This window comes from Carettochelys insculpta, chromosome 28 (genome assembly GCF_033958435.1).
Source record: "Carettochelys insculpta isolate YL-2023 chromosome 28, ASM3395843v1, whole genome shotgun sequence".
NCBI classification, from domain to species: Eukaryota; Metazoa; Chordata; order Testudines; family Carettochelyidae; genus Carettochelys; species Carettochelys insculpta.
The window spans coordinates 3,911,495-3,930,700 of record NC_134164.1 but is presented as its reverse complement, the minus strand read 5'-3'; the positions used below and the strand labels follow the sequence as shown (position 1 = coordinate 3,930,700).

The following is a 19,206-nucleotide window of genomic DNA, read 5'->3' as shown; positions in this document are numbered from 1 at the left end:
CTTGCTGTCCCCACTCCCCTGGGTCGTGCTGGACTGGGCCCTGCTGTAGCAAGGTCAGGAGGCACTTACTGGTGAGCTTTTAAACAGCTCGTACTTGGCAAAGTTCTTCCGGAAGACAAATCTGCTGTCTCCTCCAATGGGCCAGGTAGCCTGGACCTCCACCACCGACTCATGGTCCTCCAGGCACCGCTCTGTGGAGGAGAAAGCCGCAGGGTCAGGGAAGAACCGTGCCAACCTCCCCTGCAAGCCTGGCCCAGCCCGTTGTGCCTTCTAGCGGCCGGTCTCAGAAACCACAGCAGCTTGCCAAGGCGCCAGCTGAGCAAGTTGCTCTCTTAGCACAAGTGGCAGGAGCTTGTGCCTTGGGGGGCTAATAGTCCCTCACTTGACCTCACCCCAGCCTGCAGTCAGTGCAGAGCTGGCAACATAAGCCTCCCCCGAGGCTGCGTTTGCATTTGGGCATGAGGGGGCCCATGCACAGAACTACGCGTGCATTCCCTCCGCCCCCACGCCGCTGGTTGCGGGTGTGCACTGGTGGCCATGCAAGGCACCCCAGGGTGCATGTCTCCTCACCCAGGGCCAGATGCTGATGAAGCTCCACCAGGGACCAGCTGTCATCGTGGAGGGCGTGGGTCTTCTGCACTAGCATCTCGCAGATGTGGCGGGCTGTCGCGCCGGCCGTGACCTCCATAGATCGGCACGTGCCATCTTCGCTGAAGACCTTTACCACCTGTGGGGGAGAGGCCAGGCTGGGTTCATCCCCCACAAGCCTACCCCCGACTCCAAACATGGACGCCCCCTGGGCTCCCTTCCCCCCGAGGCGTCGGTTCTGAGTGCACCAGGGCAGGAGTCGGCAACCGAAATAGCAGGAAGGGCAATTTTGTCCAATTCGGTAAAAAGCTCAGTCATTCGAGAGCCGCGACGCAGGTGACTGCGAGACGGCCTGTAACAAGTAACGTCAAACCCTGTGCGCGCGCAATGTTTGCAACCAGCGCACACAACAACTTGCCGCGTGATATGTGTTTACTGCAGGACGTTCGCAAACTTTTTACCTGTTCTATTTTCTCCTGCTTTGTCCCCCTCGCTTCCCGACTTTCACTCCCGACCTTTCTCTCTGGAGGACGGTGGGGGTTAGCCAACGTTTGGCAATCGCACATCGGTTGCGGTTTAAGGTAGGAGTTGTGCATTTGGGGGCTTTTGGATGTTCGCTGTTTATCGACAATAATCAGGAGGGTTTGTTTGTTCTTTGCAATTAGAGCATTGGGAGCCACATAGGAGCCTCTCCAGGTTGCAGACCCCTGGCCTAGTGGCTGGAACCCCTGCAGCGCCAGGGAGGACAGGGTGGGGGCTGCAGAGCCAGACAGCCCCGCTCCCAAGGCGAAGCAGTGACATGTGCAGGGTAACAGGGGGATAGCAAACAAGCCCCATCTCCCTGCGTGCTCCCCGGCTGGCCAGAGCGGTTGCCCCCAAATTGCCCCTCTGCAGCGGAACAGCCTCCAAGCCTTGTGGGCGGCCCCAAGGTTGCTGGGGCCCAGGCCAGCGAAAGTTGTTTGTCTGGGGTGTTTGCATCTCACTTGTGCATGGCCCCTAACTCAGTTTTGTGGCTCAGTGACCCCCCAAGTGAAAAAAGGTTCCTGACCCCTGGGCTGAAGCATGCACCAGGCAGCCTGTGTCCTAACCCCAGATCTAGGAGGGACTATCATCTAGTGACAATAGCAGGGCTTCTAGGCACAACTGTAAGAGGGAGTGTTACCTAGGGGCTAGAGCACGTACTAGCCGGGGACAGGACTCCTGGGTTTTGTTCCTGCCCTTGCTCATTACAACACTTGGAAGCCAATCCAGGGTTGTAGCAGCTCAGCTCGGGGCTGGACGGGGGAGTTTTTGTGTATGCAACAGGCTCACTGAATCTCTAGTCCTAACAACCCTTTCACAGCGCTGTCTAAAAGTCCCCTAACACTGAACCCCAATGGCCTCTCCGCCAGGAGCAGGAGCATTGCCCCAGCAAGGAGATGGAGGCACAGGGACGTGGCCAAGGCCCTGCCAGCGGCTCTAGGAGAGAGCCAGCCAGGAGCTGAACCCAGGTACCCAGATTCCCATTCCTGTCCCTGTTAGATCGTCCGCCTCCAGGAGCTGGATGCAGGCGGGAAGCTGCAGCCTGGTAGGACCCTGCCCACGAGGGATTTGCAATGAAATCAAAGCCCAACAGCATCTTGGGTTAGGCTGAGACCCAAATCCACTCTGCTAGTCCCCAGTTAACCCGCCAGAGGGGGCTAAGCGCCTGCTGAATTGGAGCAGTGAATGGAGGCGTGTGTCTAACAGTCTCAGGGGGAGCCTGGGTGGTCTGTAGCTTCACAGAACACAAGCAGGCCTGTAGCACCTTAAAGACCAACAATTTTATTTATCGGGCAATGAGCTTTCAGGGGCAAGACCCATTGAAGTGGGTCTTACCCACAAAGCCCATTACCTAACAAACAAAAGGACGTCTACATGCTCCTGGTGTCCAGGTGCAGCTCTCCGACTGCGCCGGCCTGGCAGAGCAGGGCACATGGCGGTGTGTACTGCCTCGAGGTCGCAGCAGTGGTGAGGGCCCCGTTGTGCCGGGCGCTGCATAGCTAAACAGTGAGCCACAGCTCCTGCCCGGCTGAGATCCGGCACAGCGGTGCCGGATGCTGGCAGACACCAGGGGGACAGACAGGCATTGCAGGCTGTCCAGAGCAGGGACTGACTTTCTGTTCTGTGTTTGCTTGCCCCCCTTGCACCTTGGTCCGTGGCTGGGGCACCGCTGCTCTCGGCATGCCGAAAGGGTGGGGGGAACTGAGGCAGGGGTCATGCAGCAGCTAAGGGAACAGAAGGCAGGCTGCTGCAATCCCAGGCTGGTGGCCTGCCCCTTGGCCCACGCTGCCGCTCCAGTTTTCTCATCTTTCCCCCCCTTTACAATGGTGCTGAGGAGGTGTGAAGGCCGGTAGCTGCAAAAATGCCTCTCGCTTCCCTTGAATCCCGCCCTACCTCTGCAGGACTGGCTTCCCTCCCTGCCCCGTTCTGTGCGCCGAGATTTCAGCGGCAGCTGTTGTCGTCCAAATTCATCCCCGCCCCGCTCGGGGGGGTACTGTCTGTGTCCCCCCGCTTTTGGTAAGGCCCCTCTGCTCCCTCTGCAGCAACTGCCTCAGCATGTGCTTGCACTGAATTGGAGCTGGGGCTGAGGGACTCAGGTGCACCCCGTAGACTGCGGGATGAGCCTGACTGACCCATCGGCTGCTCCGCTGGACCCAGCACCCCAGGTTTTATGTCCTCAGTGAAACCAGTGCAAAGCTCGCACGGGAGCCTCGTGCACTCAGCTGTGCACTGGTGCAAATGACCGGATGAGGGGCCCCTCCACGTGCCAGGAAATCCGTGACCTTTGCCAGGAGGGCTCCGTTTCCTCCAGTGGCTTTCTCCTCTCTCCCCGGCAGGTTCTACCTGCGGAGGTGGAGGTGTAGCTCTTTCTACAGTTGGCTGCTCTCTCTCTTCCAGCTGCCTGAACTTTTCAGGCGCTGGCCACACCCGGAGCGTCTGTGTGCGGAGAGGGCAAACAGTCCTTAGGGCTGCAGTAAAGCAGCTCCTGGGCTGACCCCCTGTAGCACCCGCTGCATGGTTCCTTTTAACTCCCTTCCGGGGTGGGAGCCAGCCTAGATGCTGATCCTCAGGGGTTGCATGCTGTCTCCAGGATATGCCTTGGCTGTGTGCCCCATGAACCCCTTCCCCTGCGTCCCCAGGCAGCCCCTGTGCGGCCTGCAATGGGCATTAGCCACCAGCACATCTGGAGCTCTCTAGCCTGGAGAAAAGCAAAGGGTAGAAGTCCCATGGATGTGCCATGCCCAATCCCCCTAGGGCTGAACTTCCAGAGTTCCCCATCCAGCAGCCGGGCCAAACCAAAGCCAAAAGCTCCTGGCTTCTTGGGCACTGTAGCTGCTGACCCCAAAGAACAAGGGTCTCGACTGCTCGGCCCCTCTGCCAGGGAGGCCTTGGGAACCATCTGTGCCTGAGCTCCCAGCCCAGGGACAACCTGTCCTTGGCAGAGAGTAACCGTGCTGAGGGCTTCCTGGGAACCAGCTGATCTGGGCACATGCGAGCTGCTGCCAAAAGGGATCGGTTTACAAGGCCTCTGTGTCCCCTCTCCTTTTTTTCCAATCCATGGGCAGAATAAATTTTGCTATGTGCGCTATGGCCTGTGCGGCTGTGCACCACCCATACAAACACACACTGCCGCTTGTGGCCGCTCCGCTAACCCGTTGAGCAGCACCCAAATCTCTTGCGGGTGACCACCCAAATGCTCAGCTTACAGGGAACCCTGGGCAGGGCTCAGCTGGGGGTGGGGGCGGGCGCTGCCTGTCTGGGGTTGTCCTGAAGCCTCTGAGCTGTGGATGTTGGGAAGAGACTGTCACGAGCGTGTTAGGCCTGAGGAATCTATGGCATGCGGCCTGCACAGCCTGTCAGTTCTGCCCAGCTCTGGCTTCTCAGCAGCACCTCCCAGTGCACAGAGGAGGCACACCAGTTCTGGCCCGCTGCCCGCTCAGCTAACCCAGCCCTGGGGGTGAAGGGCCGCCCCCGAGCCCCAAACACCAACCCCATGGCGCCAGGATGCTGCTGGTGCCATCTTCTTCACCGGGAAGATTCAGGTCTTGTGGCAGCCGGGTTGGGATTTAAGACCTGTTGGCACTGCATGGGAGAGGGACGTGCGGCCCCCTACCCAGTCCATGGCTATGTGATTCCCTGCCCCATAGCCTTCTGCTCCTCATGGCTGGCCCCACTGCTCCTCCCGGCTGTGATCAGATCCAAGCGCCTCCTCCTGCCCCAGACGACAGCAAGAGAACCATAACTGTTATTATTCTCCAATGCCCTTCACTGTAATCTTACTCCTTGCTGGCAAATCAGTAAATTGGCTGCGAGAGCCGAGCACACGGGGGCACACACACCTCCAAGAGGCATCCAGAGACTCTTCCAGGGACTGACACGTAATCCCGTTCTCCCCCCTCGCACCCAGGAGAGCTGCCACCATCAAAACCCCCCAGAGCCCCTGTGCTCCATCCGGTCATCCGCTCAGCCCGAAGGAACAGCCAAAGCTGGACACATGGATGGAGACCGACGTGGCGACACTAGTTCTTGTCCAGAAGGATCTCAAATAACTTTGCTCACACAGAAGAAATAGAGTCCTCTGTCCCAACCTGGTGAAATGCAGCCACCTCTGGGGCAGAACACGTCAGGACTTTAATCAGGCCTCAGCCAAGCTGCCTAATACTTTAGGACAGGGAGTGAAGAAAGGTGCTGGACCGTAGGGGGTGGGCTGCAAGGAGGAAGGGAGCTTTCTGAATTGAGACTGGGACAGAATGCCAGGAGTTCACACCTGACTTCCTGCAGAAGTTTCAGTGAAACCTTCAGTGCCCACAACTGATCCAGAGTTTCAGAAACACAGGCTCAGGGGTTCTGAGAGCAAAGCCAAGCAGATTTGTCAGGGCAAGGGAGCTGAGCCTCGAAAGAGCAGCCGCTTCCCTCCCTGCTACTTCTCTGTTCCTGCAGAGTGGCAGCTACATTTCCCAGCTCTCCTGAGCCTTCTCCAACCCACCGCATTTGTCTGGTCCGATTGTGAGCTGGCTGGGGCAAGGACAGGCTGCCCAGGACAGTGGAGCCCTGATTGCTAACCGCTGCTGTGACATAGCTCTTAAATCACTGATTAGTAGAGCGTCCACGGCCACCCACCATGGGCAGCATGTGGTTCTATTGGGGGGTGCACATCCCCCGTGTCTTGGTGCATGGAATAAAATGTATTCTGCCCCAGATGGAAAAAAATTAGAGGGAAAACTGCTGCTTGCCCCAGCGCCAGCCCAGCTACATCTCTGCACAAAAGGGGGCCCTGATCCCGGTCTCCATCCGGGGCAGGGGTGCTGGTTAGGCTCTGCTGTTCTGCCTGAGGTGCTTGGTGATTTCAGGGTGCCTCATTCCGCACACAAGAGGTTAATGTGATTGCCCAGGAGGCATCAGGTGGGAAGTGCTGGAAAGTTTCCAAGGGAGCCTGGAAACCGTCCTACCTATAATTACAAACTTGCAGGCTCCTGGGTCATCCAAACACAGCGGGGTCTATGCCGACCGACCGTCCCTATGGGAACCAACCACCTGCCTCGTCAAGCCCCGTCATGCCCAGCTGCCTTGCAGCATCCCAGACAGGACAGACCCAGCGGGGGGCGGGTTTGACAGGGCAGCATTAGTACTTGGGGGAACGGCTCCCTCAGGGCAAACCGCAGGTCAGAGGCAGAATCAGGAATAGGACCCAGGAGTCCGGACACCCAGCCCCATTGCCCAGACCCTTTGCTCTGCCTGTTCCTGCACCCAGGGAGAGAACCCAGGTGCCCTGGCGCACTGGTCCACTGATTCCCCCCATCCGACCACCACTGTGGCCAACGCAGCAAACCCTCCCGGAGCTGCCGTGCCCTCCCGGGGGCCATGCCGGTGCACTTACATGGGATCCGCTTTCGCACTGTGGGCCCTGCCCTGCCGAGGGGCTGCTGAGGATGGGCGACTTGGAGGGGCTGCAGAGCTCGGGGAAGGGGTTGGGGATGGATGGCAGTGATGAGGCTCGCGGCTCCTCCTCCTTCAGCTTCCTGCCGGAGAGGAGAGGTTTGGGGTGAGGGCAGGGGGCTGGCAGTGCAGGGGCGCCCTGCCCTGCGCAGCATGGGGTCTGGCCAGGGAGAGGATAAAGCAAGGCCCTGGGAGGCCCCAGACCCGGGACCCACACTGAAACCAGGGGAGAAGATACCTGTGACCCACATGCCGGTCGGAGACGCACAACAGCACAGAGCCGGGAAGGCAACACGCGCCCAGACCCCTGCAGCCCCTTCTCAGGGATGGAGGATGCTCCCACTGAGTCAGGCAACACCAGTTCTGGTGGCTTCCCAGCTCTTAGAGGAGGGGCTCCGAGCAGGGCCAGGCCCTGCTGTCCAGGGGCAGGCAGGTGAATTAGTGATTAAACTTAAACCCTTGGCTCTCCCTAGTGCTCTGCTGGGAGGACACAGCCTTCCCAAACTGCCTGCTCCCCGTCTCTGGGGCTGCAGCACCACCAGCTCCAGGAAACAGGGGTTATCCCCAGAAGAGCCACCTGTCTTGGGAAGTAAAGGGGTGTGGGGCAGGCAGGGGCAGTGGCAGGCCCCATCCAGGGGCCCTGGGAGATCCTTGGGGGCGTATTTGGTTGCTTTGTTACGAGCACTCCCGCCTTGTGGGCTGCAGCTCTGACTCTGCCTGGTGGGTCCCTCCACTGGCTGATCTCCCCTCATCCCGGGACACCCTTCTGCAGATGGGGAGCCTGAGCTCAGAAGAAGGGGAGGGAATCACCCAAAGTCAGACAGCAAGTCAGCGCAGTGCTGGGTGCTGGGATTAGAACCCAGGCGTCCTGACTCCCAGCTCCAAGCGCCCCCCTCAAACTCCATGCTCCTCACCTTCCTTGCTTTAAAATGCTCCACTTCCCAAGACTGTGGGGGGCAAAAGGGGGGAGGGTGTTGCAGCTCCATGAGGGGATGGAGCCTCTTGCTTTCCCCGTACCCAGGGGCAGGCCAGATACACTGCTGGGGAAATCCTGAGCCCCAGGATGGAGTTTCCCACAATGCACTGCTCCCCACCTGTTGACTTGGATGACCAGCGGCTGCGAGCGCTTCATGTCTCCGCCGGCCAGCAGCCCGGCCTTGTCCTGCTCGCCGGCGGGGAAGGTGTTGCCACTGGACAAGCTCCTGGCTCGGTCCTGCTCCAGGCAGCCCTGGTACAGGTTTTCCAAGGTGGTGGGCAGGTCATTCTGCAGCGCGGCCAGGTCCATGGCATTATCTGGGGGGAGAAGGGAAGAGACTGGGAGGGTTACGCCGGCCTCTGTGGCTCCCTTCAGACCACCGTGACTCCCCGCCTGCCATGCCACGCACCAGCCTGCATCCTGCAGCTGAGGAGGGTGTGAGGAAGTGGGGTGTGTGAGGCTTTTATGCCCCTGGTTGGGCTGCAGGTGTTTCCTACCGTCCTGTAGCGACCCAAGGTGGGTGCCTCAGTTTCCCCGGGCACCGCATGAGTGCACAGCAGTGAGGGGAGTTTCCGTGTGACAACTTCTCACACGTAGGCAATGGGCCGCCATGGCCTGTAACCTGGGCAGCCAGGGGGACAATGTTCTTCCCCAGGAAAATGGGACAGAGGCGGGAGGAGGGGCCTGGCTGGTTGGAACTGGAGCTGGGCTGTGGAGTGGGACAGTCTGGTCTGGCTGGAGAGGGAGGCGGGGGGCCAGGGCCTGGCTCAGGGACACCCCCCCAGGCCCCGCTCCCCGAGATGGATGGTGCTGACGGCGTCTGTGGTTGTGCTGACCAGTCTGTTCTGTGCTGGGTCCCTGTCGCCCCATAACCCTCCTGTTCCCCCTGCCGAGTGAGAGTCACCTCTGCCTGAGGGTGGGGGTACAGGGCCTGGCGACCCCCACGCTCCGTGACAGAGGGGCACCCTGGCTCTGCACAGAACAGGGCTGGAGGTCCCTTCCCCCACACCCTGCGCTGCAGCTAGATCTGCGAAGGGGAGCAGCGTTGAGCTGCCGCCCCGTGTCCCAGAGAGCTCTGCCCTGCGGTGGGAACAGGCCAGACTGGAGAAAGAGGCCTAAGCCACCCCCCGGGTCCAGGATGGGCACCTAGCAACACCAGGGAGAGCTGCACCCATGGGCTGCACCGGGGGGGAGGAGCTGGAGGAAACACCCAGCACCAGTCAAACAGGGAGATCTGGGGCCGGGGAGCGGAACAGGGAGAAGGCACAGAGCAGTGCTCACCCCATCCCCCCGGTGCCTGCAGCCCCCCCAGAGCCGCGCCGATGCTTCGTCGGCTCTGAAAGCTGCAGCGTACGTTACGCCAGCGACTCTCCGGAGTGGGGTCCCTCAGCTCAGTGCTGGCGCGGTGGAGAACAGAGCCTGCCCTGAACACGGAGCAAAGCCCCCTGGCCCCTGCTGTGTGCCCTGAACGAGGGCCGGGAGCCTGTTGGCTTACGCTGCTGCATGAAGGGGCACAAACCCTCCCCTGCCACGGTGACGGCCTCGGGCCACATCCAACATCTCCTGGCCTGGAGCTGGGTCCAAGGACTCGAGTGGCAACTTGCGATCGCTCGCCGCAAACTCACGCCTGCCGGTGCCGGATGACGCCTGCTTGGAGAGAGGCCTGCGTCTGTTCCTAGCAGATGTGGGCCATGGAGGTCAAGGTGACCCAAGTGCGCCAGTAGTAAGAGGACCTGGTGAGCCACACGGGAAAGCTGGCTTGTGCAAGGACCTTGCACGGCCGTTGGTGCTGCCCCAGCAGGCTTCACACGGTGCCCCGGCCAGGAAGTTTCAGCGGTCAGGCAGGTCTCCTGGGCACAGTTACCCCAACTGCTCGAGTCAGTCAGCTAATTGCACCTGGACTCCATGCGCTCTCCTTCGCACGCTTCAATCTCACGCACGTCATTGCACGAGGCCTCGTGCCCCAAAGGGCTCTCAGGGGCCACCTCAACCCACCAGATTGGGTTCAGCCTAAAGAAATGCTTGCAGAGGTATATCCTGCTCCCTGGCACCTCCAACAACTGACCGAAACTCTGAGCAACTCTGAGCCTGGGCGGTTACCCTCCCATCTAGCCAGCTGCTTTCTCGGCTTTTTACACGGGCCACTCTCCCTGTCTGGCAGCCAGTGATGGGTGTCAGTCCCTTATGCTGCTGGCTGCATCGTGTTCAGCTTCCCAGTTGCCTGCATGGCTGGCAGAGCAGCTCCACCGATGGCAAAAGCCAGAGCCCAGCTGGCTACACCCCAGGTGCAGGGCGTCAGACGGAAGAACCGCAGAACCAGAATCAGACACAGGCCCTTGGCAGCTCCCTTGGCCCATTCTTGTCCTTTGGCCCACAACGAGTCAGCACCTGGGCAGGTGACTCACCACAGCCCCACCCTTCTCACCCCCGGCCTCCTCTGCAGGCTGGTTTCCAGAGCGCCTGGTGAGTGGCAGGTGAGATCCTGCGTCATGTAGGGGGCAGCAGCAGTAAGTCCTCTGCACCGGGTCCCTTTCCACCTTGTCCAAGGGTTTGCGTTGGCCATGGAGGTCAGGGCACTCGTTGCCCTACTGGGGAGCAGCTGGTACTGGGGCGGGCACGGCCCAACCTGCCAGCTCCGGCCGAGGTGCCTCTGCCTGGGCAAACCTAAAAAGGCAGAGCCCCCTTGCCCCCCTGTTAGCAGCTCCATCTCCCTGTTAGTGGTCAATCTGGCTGCCCAGCCTGGACAGCCGTGTCCAGGTGACCATCTGGGCTGCTGCCAGGCCCCTCCACCTGGCCCCACGACTGGTTTCCTGAGGTTCCAAAGATAGGCTAGAAAAGCAGCTTCCTGGATGTGTCTGTGTTGCCACCGTGTTGTGGGGTTGCGCTGGAGAATCGGGGGTGAGTCACACAAGCTGGGGCAGCCGGATTCTCCACTACGCCTGGTGACCAGCAAGACGGGCCGGCTGGAGTATGAAACAGACCCGGGGTGGGTTGGTGAATGAGGCTAGTTCTGTGGGCTCCCGGGCTCAGATTCTGATCCCTGTTATGCCCCTGACTTCCCAGCATTCAGGCCCAGGACGCTGAGAGCAGGATGTGACCCAATCAAGGCTCCTGTGATATACATGCTCCTGCCAGTCCAGCTGTTTCCTCTGCCTCCCCTCATGCCTGGTGACCCTGGTTTGCAGGCTGCATCCCCAGCGAGGGGGGACTCCTCCACTCACAGCAGCCGCTTGAAATCATTGGCAGGGCCTCATGCTGGAAGGGTGAAGCCAGAGCGTGGTGCTGGGGGCGTTCAGTGGGTTTTCGACATACTGGTGGCCTTAGTACCTGGGCACTGCCTGTCCTTCCATCGCATCGCCCCGGGCTGCAGGGCAGGGCTTTATCCCCAGTGAACAGGTGGGGTACCCAGGCAGTGAGCGTCCGTCCGTCCAGGGAGTCCGTGGCAGAGCTGAGAACAGAGCACAACCTCCAAGCAAGCGCTCTGCCTGCCAGACTGGAATTCCCCTGCAGCTCTGCACGTGGAGGGACCCAGTGGGCTTGTCATCACATCGGACCCCCACTCTGGTCAGGGCAGCCGGACGCTGTCATGCAGCGACCCAGCCCTGCTACGAGTCGGGGCTCCAGCCAGGTGTCTGCCCTGCCCCAGTCAGCCGGTTTGTCGGCCATGAGACCAATCTCTCCTTGCCTTGCTGGGGCTCTCTCCATGGCAGGCTAAGGCCTGTGGCTGGCAGGGTGGCCGTGTGATGGCAGGAGGGTCGTTCACCAGGCCGTGCCAGCTGGCTGAGGATGCGTAGGGGACCCCAGCAGCCCGAGACCCCGTGAGCCGGCTCCTGGTCCTCCATCCAGCCCCTCTAGCCCTGTGGGGCAGGGGGATGTGGTCTACGAACTCTCCTCGCATCAGGCACAACAAGCCACTCCTTCGGGCGGTAGCTGATGCAGTTCTGAGGGGATAAACAGCGCCCCCCCAGCCCTCCCCGCCGCCCCTCTCCCGCTGCACAAGCAGGTTTTATGGGCCTGGGAGAACACCATTAAAATCACTGAAGTATTAAAGTCGGAGCCGTCTGCAGCTCTGGAAGCACGTCGCAGTGGGTGGGTGAGTGGGGGGGGCCTCTGGGGGGCACTTCCCATGCCATGCTGGCACACCCCCGGCAATGCTAGGCTTCCTCCCGGCCGGTCAGAGCCCCCAACCCCCCACTGCCCTCTCCAGGCCCAGGAAAGCTACCCACCCAGGAGCTGGCCTGGGACTCTGGGCAGAGGGAAAGGGGGCATCTGGGTTCCCAGCTTGGCAACTTCTTGCTGTTTCCTTCCCGCCCCCACCTGGCTCTGACTCACGCCAGCCTGGCCCCGGAGGGAAAGGGGCAGGGCTCCTTTAAGGAGGGCCCTGCGCTGTGATTCACCCTCCCAGCTTCCTGCCTCTTCAATCCCGCTCAAAAACATCCACCCGCCCCCGACGCGCTGCAAAACAAAGCAGCCATTGCCAGGCGGTTTGCGCAACGGGCACTGCCAGGCACCATGGAGACACCGGGCACAGGGCCACAGCCCACCCCGCCACATGGGCGTTTCCTCCCATGGCAGCCCTCTGGCCTTTGGCTCGCCTTGGCCAGAACAGGAGCGCTGGGGATGGAGGAGGGGACCAATCCCTCCTTCCCCGCCGGGCTGTCTGGTTTCAAAGCAGCCATGGCAGCAGAGGACAGTGCATGAGGGACAGCACAGCCCCCCCACCGGCTGGTCCCTAGGAACTTACAGGCTATGGGGTGCCGTGCTCCCTCTGTGGGGACCGGGAGTCCCCGCCGGTTCGAGGCCATGCAGCTCGTGGTGGGAGTTCCCCTGTTCATCTGGCCCCCCCCAGTGCTAACAGCCTCCAAGTAGCCTCAGTCCCCACGATCCCACTCCAATTCCTAGCCTGCCTTCAGCTCACAGGTAGAAGGTGCCCGCCCCATGCTGCAGAGAAGAGGTTTTCTCGGGCAAGCTGACCGGTAAATCGCAGCCAGGACCCCTGCGCCCAGCTGGAACGGACCCTGCCCAGGGAGCACTGAGGGTCAGGTCTGGAAGAGGTTTGGTGCCGACAGGTCAGACAGGCACCTAGTTATTAATCATATCAACGTGGGGCCAGAGCGGAGCCTGCCCAGAGAGGGGGGAGCCGGCACGCAGCGGATAGGACATAGCCCCAAGTGGGCGAGGAGCAGCCTGCAGGCCGGACGCAGTTCACCAGGGTTACCCCCCGCTGAGCTGAGCTGCCTGACCCGAGAGTCCACAGGTGCAGCCACTTGCAGCTTCCCATTGGCCGTGGTTCGCCGTTCCCGGCCAATGGGAGCCCTAAGTCACTAAAAGTCCAGGGGCCTCCAATCCTAAATCAGTTTTCCCCACTGCCGCTGTCACATGGCTGTAATGCAAACCGCAGGCCCTGGTGGGGACGAAATCCTGTTGAACCTTGCACTGGGATCAAGGCGTTCACCTTGGGATCCTGGCAGCGTGCCAGCCTTGGGGAACTGCGTTCTGCTGACCTACATTCCAACCCAGGATCAAATCCAGGTTGAACCGCTCGTGTCTGGCAACATCCGTAATCCAGCGTGAGTTTAGTTTGCTGGATGACCACTTATCCAGGGTGTGGCCAAGTTTCCCGTGGTCCCATAACGTTTGCTTCCAGTCCCGGGTCCTGGGTTTCACTGTTCTGTGCTGCAATTTATCTCTAATTTAGCCCAAATGTCTTCTAAGAGCTCAGTCAGCAGTGGACATGCTGGTAACATGCTAGACAAGATTGACCTCCTGTGTCCAGCAAATCCTTTCGGCCAGCACCAGCCGGGTCCCAAGGGTGCTGGATTCGAGAAGTTTAGCATGTAGATGTAAAACTCTCCTTCACCTCATGACTACATTAAACAGTGGGGTTATGAGCTGGGACCATTGAATTTGTTTGTTATGAAAGAATCGCAACTTACAAGCTTCTCTGCCCTACCCCAGAGGTGGCTGCATTTGGGGAAAAACAGGACATGATTCCCAATCACACTCAACGTGCCCACATCGGGATCCTTTCCCAGCAAAGTATCAGAGGGGGAGATCTCACCAGGGCACACGAGGAGCGCAGGCAGGTCAGGTAGGTTCACAGCCTAGTGCACCTGATCATCTCTCCCCTCTTCCCTGCAATCCGTCCACCACCCTGCTTCTGACTAAACCAGTTCTGTGCCTGGATGTCCTCAGCATGAGGAACTCCTGGCCCCTCCCTGCACCAGCTCACCCCCTTGGTATCTGGGGCACCCAGCTGACCAGCCGTTTCAGATCCTAGCAAGGGCGCTGCGTGCTCCTGGGCCTGTGGCAGGGGAAGAGAACCCTGCTATGCACGGCCAGGCTGGTCCACAGGGCACAAGACTAAGGAGCCCACCCGGCCCAGGAGCTGGCCTCAGACAGTGAATAAAGCCGGATGAATCAGAGGCAGGTGCTGTTTTCCTTCCATCCATATGAAACCAATAAGCCTGTGTCACCTGAGGGACTAGTGCGTTTATTTGGTCGTGAGCTAATGCCGATGATAGCGGAGATCTCTATTCAGGCCAAGGTTAAAGGTGTCATTTTTGCAAAGGAATTCCAATTCAGATGTCGCCATCTGTAAGCCACATGCCTCCCTGTGTAACCTACCCCCTGAGCTCCGCAATCCTGTCGCAGGAGGACCGGGTCCTTCCTGATCCTGCAGTCAGCTGTCACTTTCTGATCCCCCTTGGGATTGTATCCTACGGGGTGACACCTGTATTTAGACAGCACCTTACGGTGCCTGGGTGCCGGTGAAAATGAACACCCATGGGCTCAGACTCAGGAAGGAGAGAACCAGGCCAGGCTCTAACTCGGGCTGGAGCAAACCCTGTAGCTGCCACAGCAATAAACCTGCGGAGGGATGTAATCCAATTGGCTCGAGTCCTTGTTTTGGTTTTAAGAAACCTTTCTATGGTCGAGTGCATTTCTGGGAAGTAAGAAGGTTGCAAACAGCAGCTTCAGTTGGATGAGGAAGGGCTGGCATTTGTAAACAGGGATATTAGCTCTCCTCCGCACAGGCTGCAGGTCCCCCGCTTCAAGGACTCCATGGGGCTTGGCCAGGATAGAGACCAGCAGAGAGTCTCTGGCTAAACCTCTCCCCACCTTTTGGCTTCTGCAGCCAGCTAGCTAGGGAATGAGGGATCGGGTCTTTGCCTGCTTATGCTGGTTCTGAATGTGGCCCGTCTGGGTCTGTCCCTGTTCTAGATCCTCAAGTCCCTGGAGAAGGAGCCACCTATTTGTACAGGGCCGTGCACCTTGGCCATGTGCAGCAAAACATGAAACACCCCCAGGCTGAAACTGTGGCAGGAACCTGGAATCGATAGTCTACAAGCTGCCTGAACTGCGGCATTGGGAGGAGATGGGGGCTCTGGGCACGAGCAGGATTCCTGGAGCCAGGCAAGTCACACAGCAGATTAGGGTGCTGCAGGGAGGCACGTTGCTGTGTGGAACTCAGCCCAGTCGCGCAGCTGCTTCATAAACCTCCCCACAAGCACATACCGTACTGCGGCACGAGGGAAAAGTCTGAGCTGGATTAGAGCAGAGCCCACGAGGGGCTGAGAGGCAGACCGAGCCCTGGGGTTAAAGTCTGTGATGAGCCAGAGGCTGCAAACGCAGCAGAATTGCCACTCTGCAAAAACATTTGCCCTATAGACGCAGCTACAGATCAGGACCCAGCATATATATAGACCAGAGCAGGAGACAGGTGGGTTGCCAGGAGATCAGGACTCTTGGGCTTTAGACAGGCCTCTGCTGCTGGGTGGGCCTGGTTGAGTCCCTTGCAGTGTTCCCTGTAAGCTGAGCCCTTGGGCGGCCGCCCAGGAGGGATTCAGGTGCCACCAGCTGATTAGCAGAGCGCCCTCAGCCGGCAGCATTCTAACTAGGCCCTGCTCGGAATACCAGTGCTTCCTCTCTGTGCCTTAACTGCATTACGCTCTACAGAGCTGACTTTCAAAAGGGAGTACGTGCTTTAGGAGCACAAGCCTTCCTGGCCCACAACAGGACTCATGCTCCTAAGTCACTTCAGAGGCTTTTGAAAACCCCGCCCCATGTGTCCGTCAGCACCTAGAGGCCACAATCACAGGCCCTTGCAAGATGATTACAATAAAAATACACCTGACTGTGTTTGCTATGATCTTCCTCTGAGCGTGAGCCAGTCGTGGGAATTGTTTCGGTTTTACTGGCTGTTCACACACAATTCGAAGGGATTTGCACAAGTCCACAGGAAATGTTTGCATCTAAAGTTTGAATGTTGACTCAACGGCTAATCTGGCAGCTACCAGCTGTGACAGTGTTGTGCAGCGATGTCCAATGCGTTTGCCACTCACCAGGTGTGCCGAAGAGGACACTGTTGTGGTGAATATGGGGGGTGGACAACCCACGGCTCTCGAGCTGCACGTGGCTCTTGGGGCCTTTAAATGTGGCTCCTCCCGAGAGCTGCATGCGGAGAGCGCCGCACCCCGCGGTATGGTGGGAGAACCATGCAGCAGCAGCCCTGGTGAGTTGCCAGCATTGAATTAGAACTGGGGGACGGGGAGCGCCTGGCTCTGGGGTAGGGGGAGGGCATTTATTTAGGAAATTGTTTAATAATACAATGTGGCAAGTGTGGAAATATGACAACCACCGATGTGGCGCTCTTTGAATTCCTATTGGACACGGCTGGCGTCGTGTCAGACGAGACTAGAGTGCGGCTGAGGGCTAAAACTGTGACCCCGGTGCTGAGGAAGGACAGTACTTTTACATGACATTGTAACGGGCCATGCCTGCGGCTGAGCGCTCATGCTGCATTTTAAACCTGGGTTTCTCATTGCCTGACCTCAGTAAGGGTTAAAGAGTTGGAGAACCGTGTTCAGTGTCCCGTCTCTGCCACAGACTTGCTGTGTGACCATGGGCAAGCTGCTTAGGAGCAGATTCCCAAGATATTTAGGTACCTAAAGACGCAGAGAGGCAGCCCAGCAGCACGTCTCTTTGCATCCGTTTCCTGTGTGCAAACAGGGATAACCGGCCTGCTCTGCTGCACGGAGGGGAGGTGGAGGAATGCAGTACTGATCGCACCAATGCGCCCATGCCTTCACAGCCAACACTGGCAGACAGGTAGAAGAACAGCTGTCTCAGCAGCGTGTCTGCCCCATGTTTTTCAGCAGGAGCAGAGAAAAGGTTTAATGCTTTTAAGAACCAGGTGGCTGGTTGCAAGGAGGCCCCAGGCTCCTCCCAAGTGAGCAGGTTTTCTGAAAAAAAAAGTCACCCATCTTTCTGATCTAAACATGGCCCAAATGGAGAGGCCAAGGATTCACCCACCTTGTAGGTATGGCCCAGGAGCAAGTTACCAGCCACGATAAGCACCAAGGGCTCCAGAAATTCTCAAGAGCCCGTCATCCAGCAATTTACAGCCTGGCCCTCTCCTAGTACCTTTGGCTTGTCATTCCTCTACCCATTTGGTGTGATGACATAAAGTACCGACACAGGGACTTTTGGAGACACTTTGCTGCCATTGGCCAATGTTCTTTGTCACCTTTCGTGTCTTGATCCTGCTTTTATCCTAGGTATAATGCCGGATCCGGCCCCTTCTAAGCATCAGAAAATCCACTGCACCATTGCACGGCACTGACACAGAGAAGCAGAAGGCTTTTCACACCAGAGTCCCATATTTGCCGTAGGGCAATGTGGTCACCTTCAGGGGTGTTGCTAGACTGGCATAACCCCATGGTGTAGATGCCACCTGCACTGGAAGAAGAGGCCTTCTGTCCCTGGAGGAACATTCCCTGTTGCTACAGGTCCTTTCCAGCACCTCTTCACTACATTATACACACACACATCTCAGAGCTGGAAGGGACCATGGAAGGTCATCAAACCCAGGTCCCTGCCCTCTTGGCAGGACCAAGAATTATCCCTCCCCCATCGGCCCCAGATCCCTAAATGGCCCCCTCAAGGGTGAACTCACAGCCCTGGGTTTAGCAGACCAACGCCCAAACCCCTGAGCTCCCCCTCCTTCAGCGAAACAGTCTTCTGGACACATAGCTGTGTCTCCACTGGGGGATAAGTCAACACAGCTATGTCGGTCAGGGGCTTGCTAGGAGCGCACCCAAGTTTTTAGTGTAGACTCACTCAGTTAATTCCCTTTTAATGTGTAATCTCACCCTTCAGCGCAGGAGCCTGGAAATTCTTCGGGTCTGCCTGCTGTGACCCCCACCCGATGCCTCCCCACCTCCCACCATTACTTTGCATAAACCTCCCACAGACACTGGGGCAGGCCTGGGGTGTCACACTCCCAGGGAGCAACATCACAGATGAAAGTAACCGCACCCTGTCTCTGAACGTGCTGAAAGGAGGCAGGCACAGAACAGGGAGAAACACCACCCGCAGAAACGCTATATAAAGCCCATAGAGAGATAAGATGGCTGAGGTAACCTCTCTTGTCTCGCTGACATCCTGGGATCAAATCAACCTGGCTACAAGCACACTGCAAAGAGAGAGACTGGCACTCAACAGCATCTCAACGACACGTCAGAAAGCCAGGGAGCGCCGAATGAATCCTGCACCTGCCTCTGGCTCTCTGATCTCCCCACCTCTCTCGCCAGGGCAGACAGGAAGTGTTGCTGGCAATTGGGCCATTTACCACCGACTCCAAAATTTGCAAATGGTTGTGCTCCCTGCCTGGGGGCCCCGGGTAAAACGACTTCCTGGCTAAGTGCAAAGCCACAGGCTAGGATGCAAAACATACCCACCGGCCCACACACCCCGAGATGTGTCAATAAAAAGAGACGCTCATACACACGAGCACACGGACGCACACCCAGGCAGACTGATCGCCCACACCCCTCTAGTCCTCCTCCTCCCCGTGAAATCGGTTCACGGCCAACTCCAGCGAGGCTGGAGAAAGCAGCCCCACGTGAAGTTTAACAGGCCAAGGCGAGAGGCTCATTGATCTTACGGTTTAATCATTCATTTCTTCTGTACCATCCCCAGGGAGGAGGGCAGATTCGTCCCTCCTCACACACACCTTTCTTCGGTTGCTGCCCGCCGGGTAAGGTAGGAAGCTCAGAGTCCATTGTCCATCTCTGGTCAAGGACCCATGGTCATGGTGTCAAGAGCAATTTCTCAAGATCAGCAAGGAGTCGTGTGGCACCTTATAGACTAACAGCTTTTTCGCACCATGAGCTTTCGTGGGCAGAGACCCACATCTGATACATCTGACAAAGCGGGTCTTTTTCCACGAAAGCTCATGCTCTGAAAAATCTTAGTCTATAAGGTGCCACAGGACTTTGCGTTGTTTTTGCAAATACAGACTGACATGGCTAGTGCCCTCATGCTTCTCAAGATGTTAGGGTTTCAACATTCCCCTGTGCGGCTGGAGGAGGGGGCGATTTCAAGGCCTGACAGTGCAAAGCTGCTTTCCAACAACTAGAGTGAGAGCGCGGCTGCGTCGGTGGAAATCTAAAGTGGAGTTACTGCCAGCGCTGAGCCTGGTGTGCCGAGTGCAGGAATGCGCTCACTTTCCACTGAATGCAGCCACCTCTAGGGTGAAACGCAGCAGGGACGCAGAACAAGATTTGAAGTGAAGAAATATGAAGGTGAATTGAGGTAGCTGGATTTGGAATTTGGTGAGGACAAAGGGCCTATAAGGCGAAGCATTAGCAAAATGGTGGGGTCGCCCGTGGCTGGGACCT

At 58.5% G+C, this 19,206-nt stretch overlaps 1 protein-coding gene across 7 annotated transcripts in view; it reads right to left on the bottom strand.

Moving 5' to 3' along the window:
- The window catches only part of GRB7 (growth factor receptor bound protein 7), a 51,560-nt gene that overhangs the window by 11,602 nt on the left and 20,752 nt on the right, over positions 1 to 19,206 (bottom strand). For 6 of the 7 annotated variants that reach the window (XM_074978955.1, XM_074978956.1, XM_074978951.1 and 3 more), the window contains 4 exons: positions 7,641 to 7,839; positions 6,488 to 6,629; positions 571 to 727; positions 70 to 191 (listed from right to left, as the gene is read on the bottom strand). In XM_074978955.1, coding sequence (XP_074835056.1) covers positions 70 to 191; positions 571 to 727; positions 6,488 to 6,629; positions 7,641 to 7,831 — 612 coding nt within the window. In that variant the 5' untranslated portion in view covers positions 7,832 to 7,839. Of the gene's footprint in view, positions 1 to 69; positions 192 to 570; positions 728 to 6,487; positions 6,630 to 7,640; positions 7,840 to 9,017; positions 9,227 to 19,206 lie in introns of those variants that run through there. The other variant, XM_074978954.1, reaches the window with a different exon arrangement.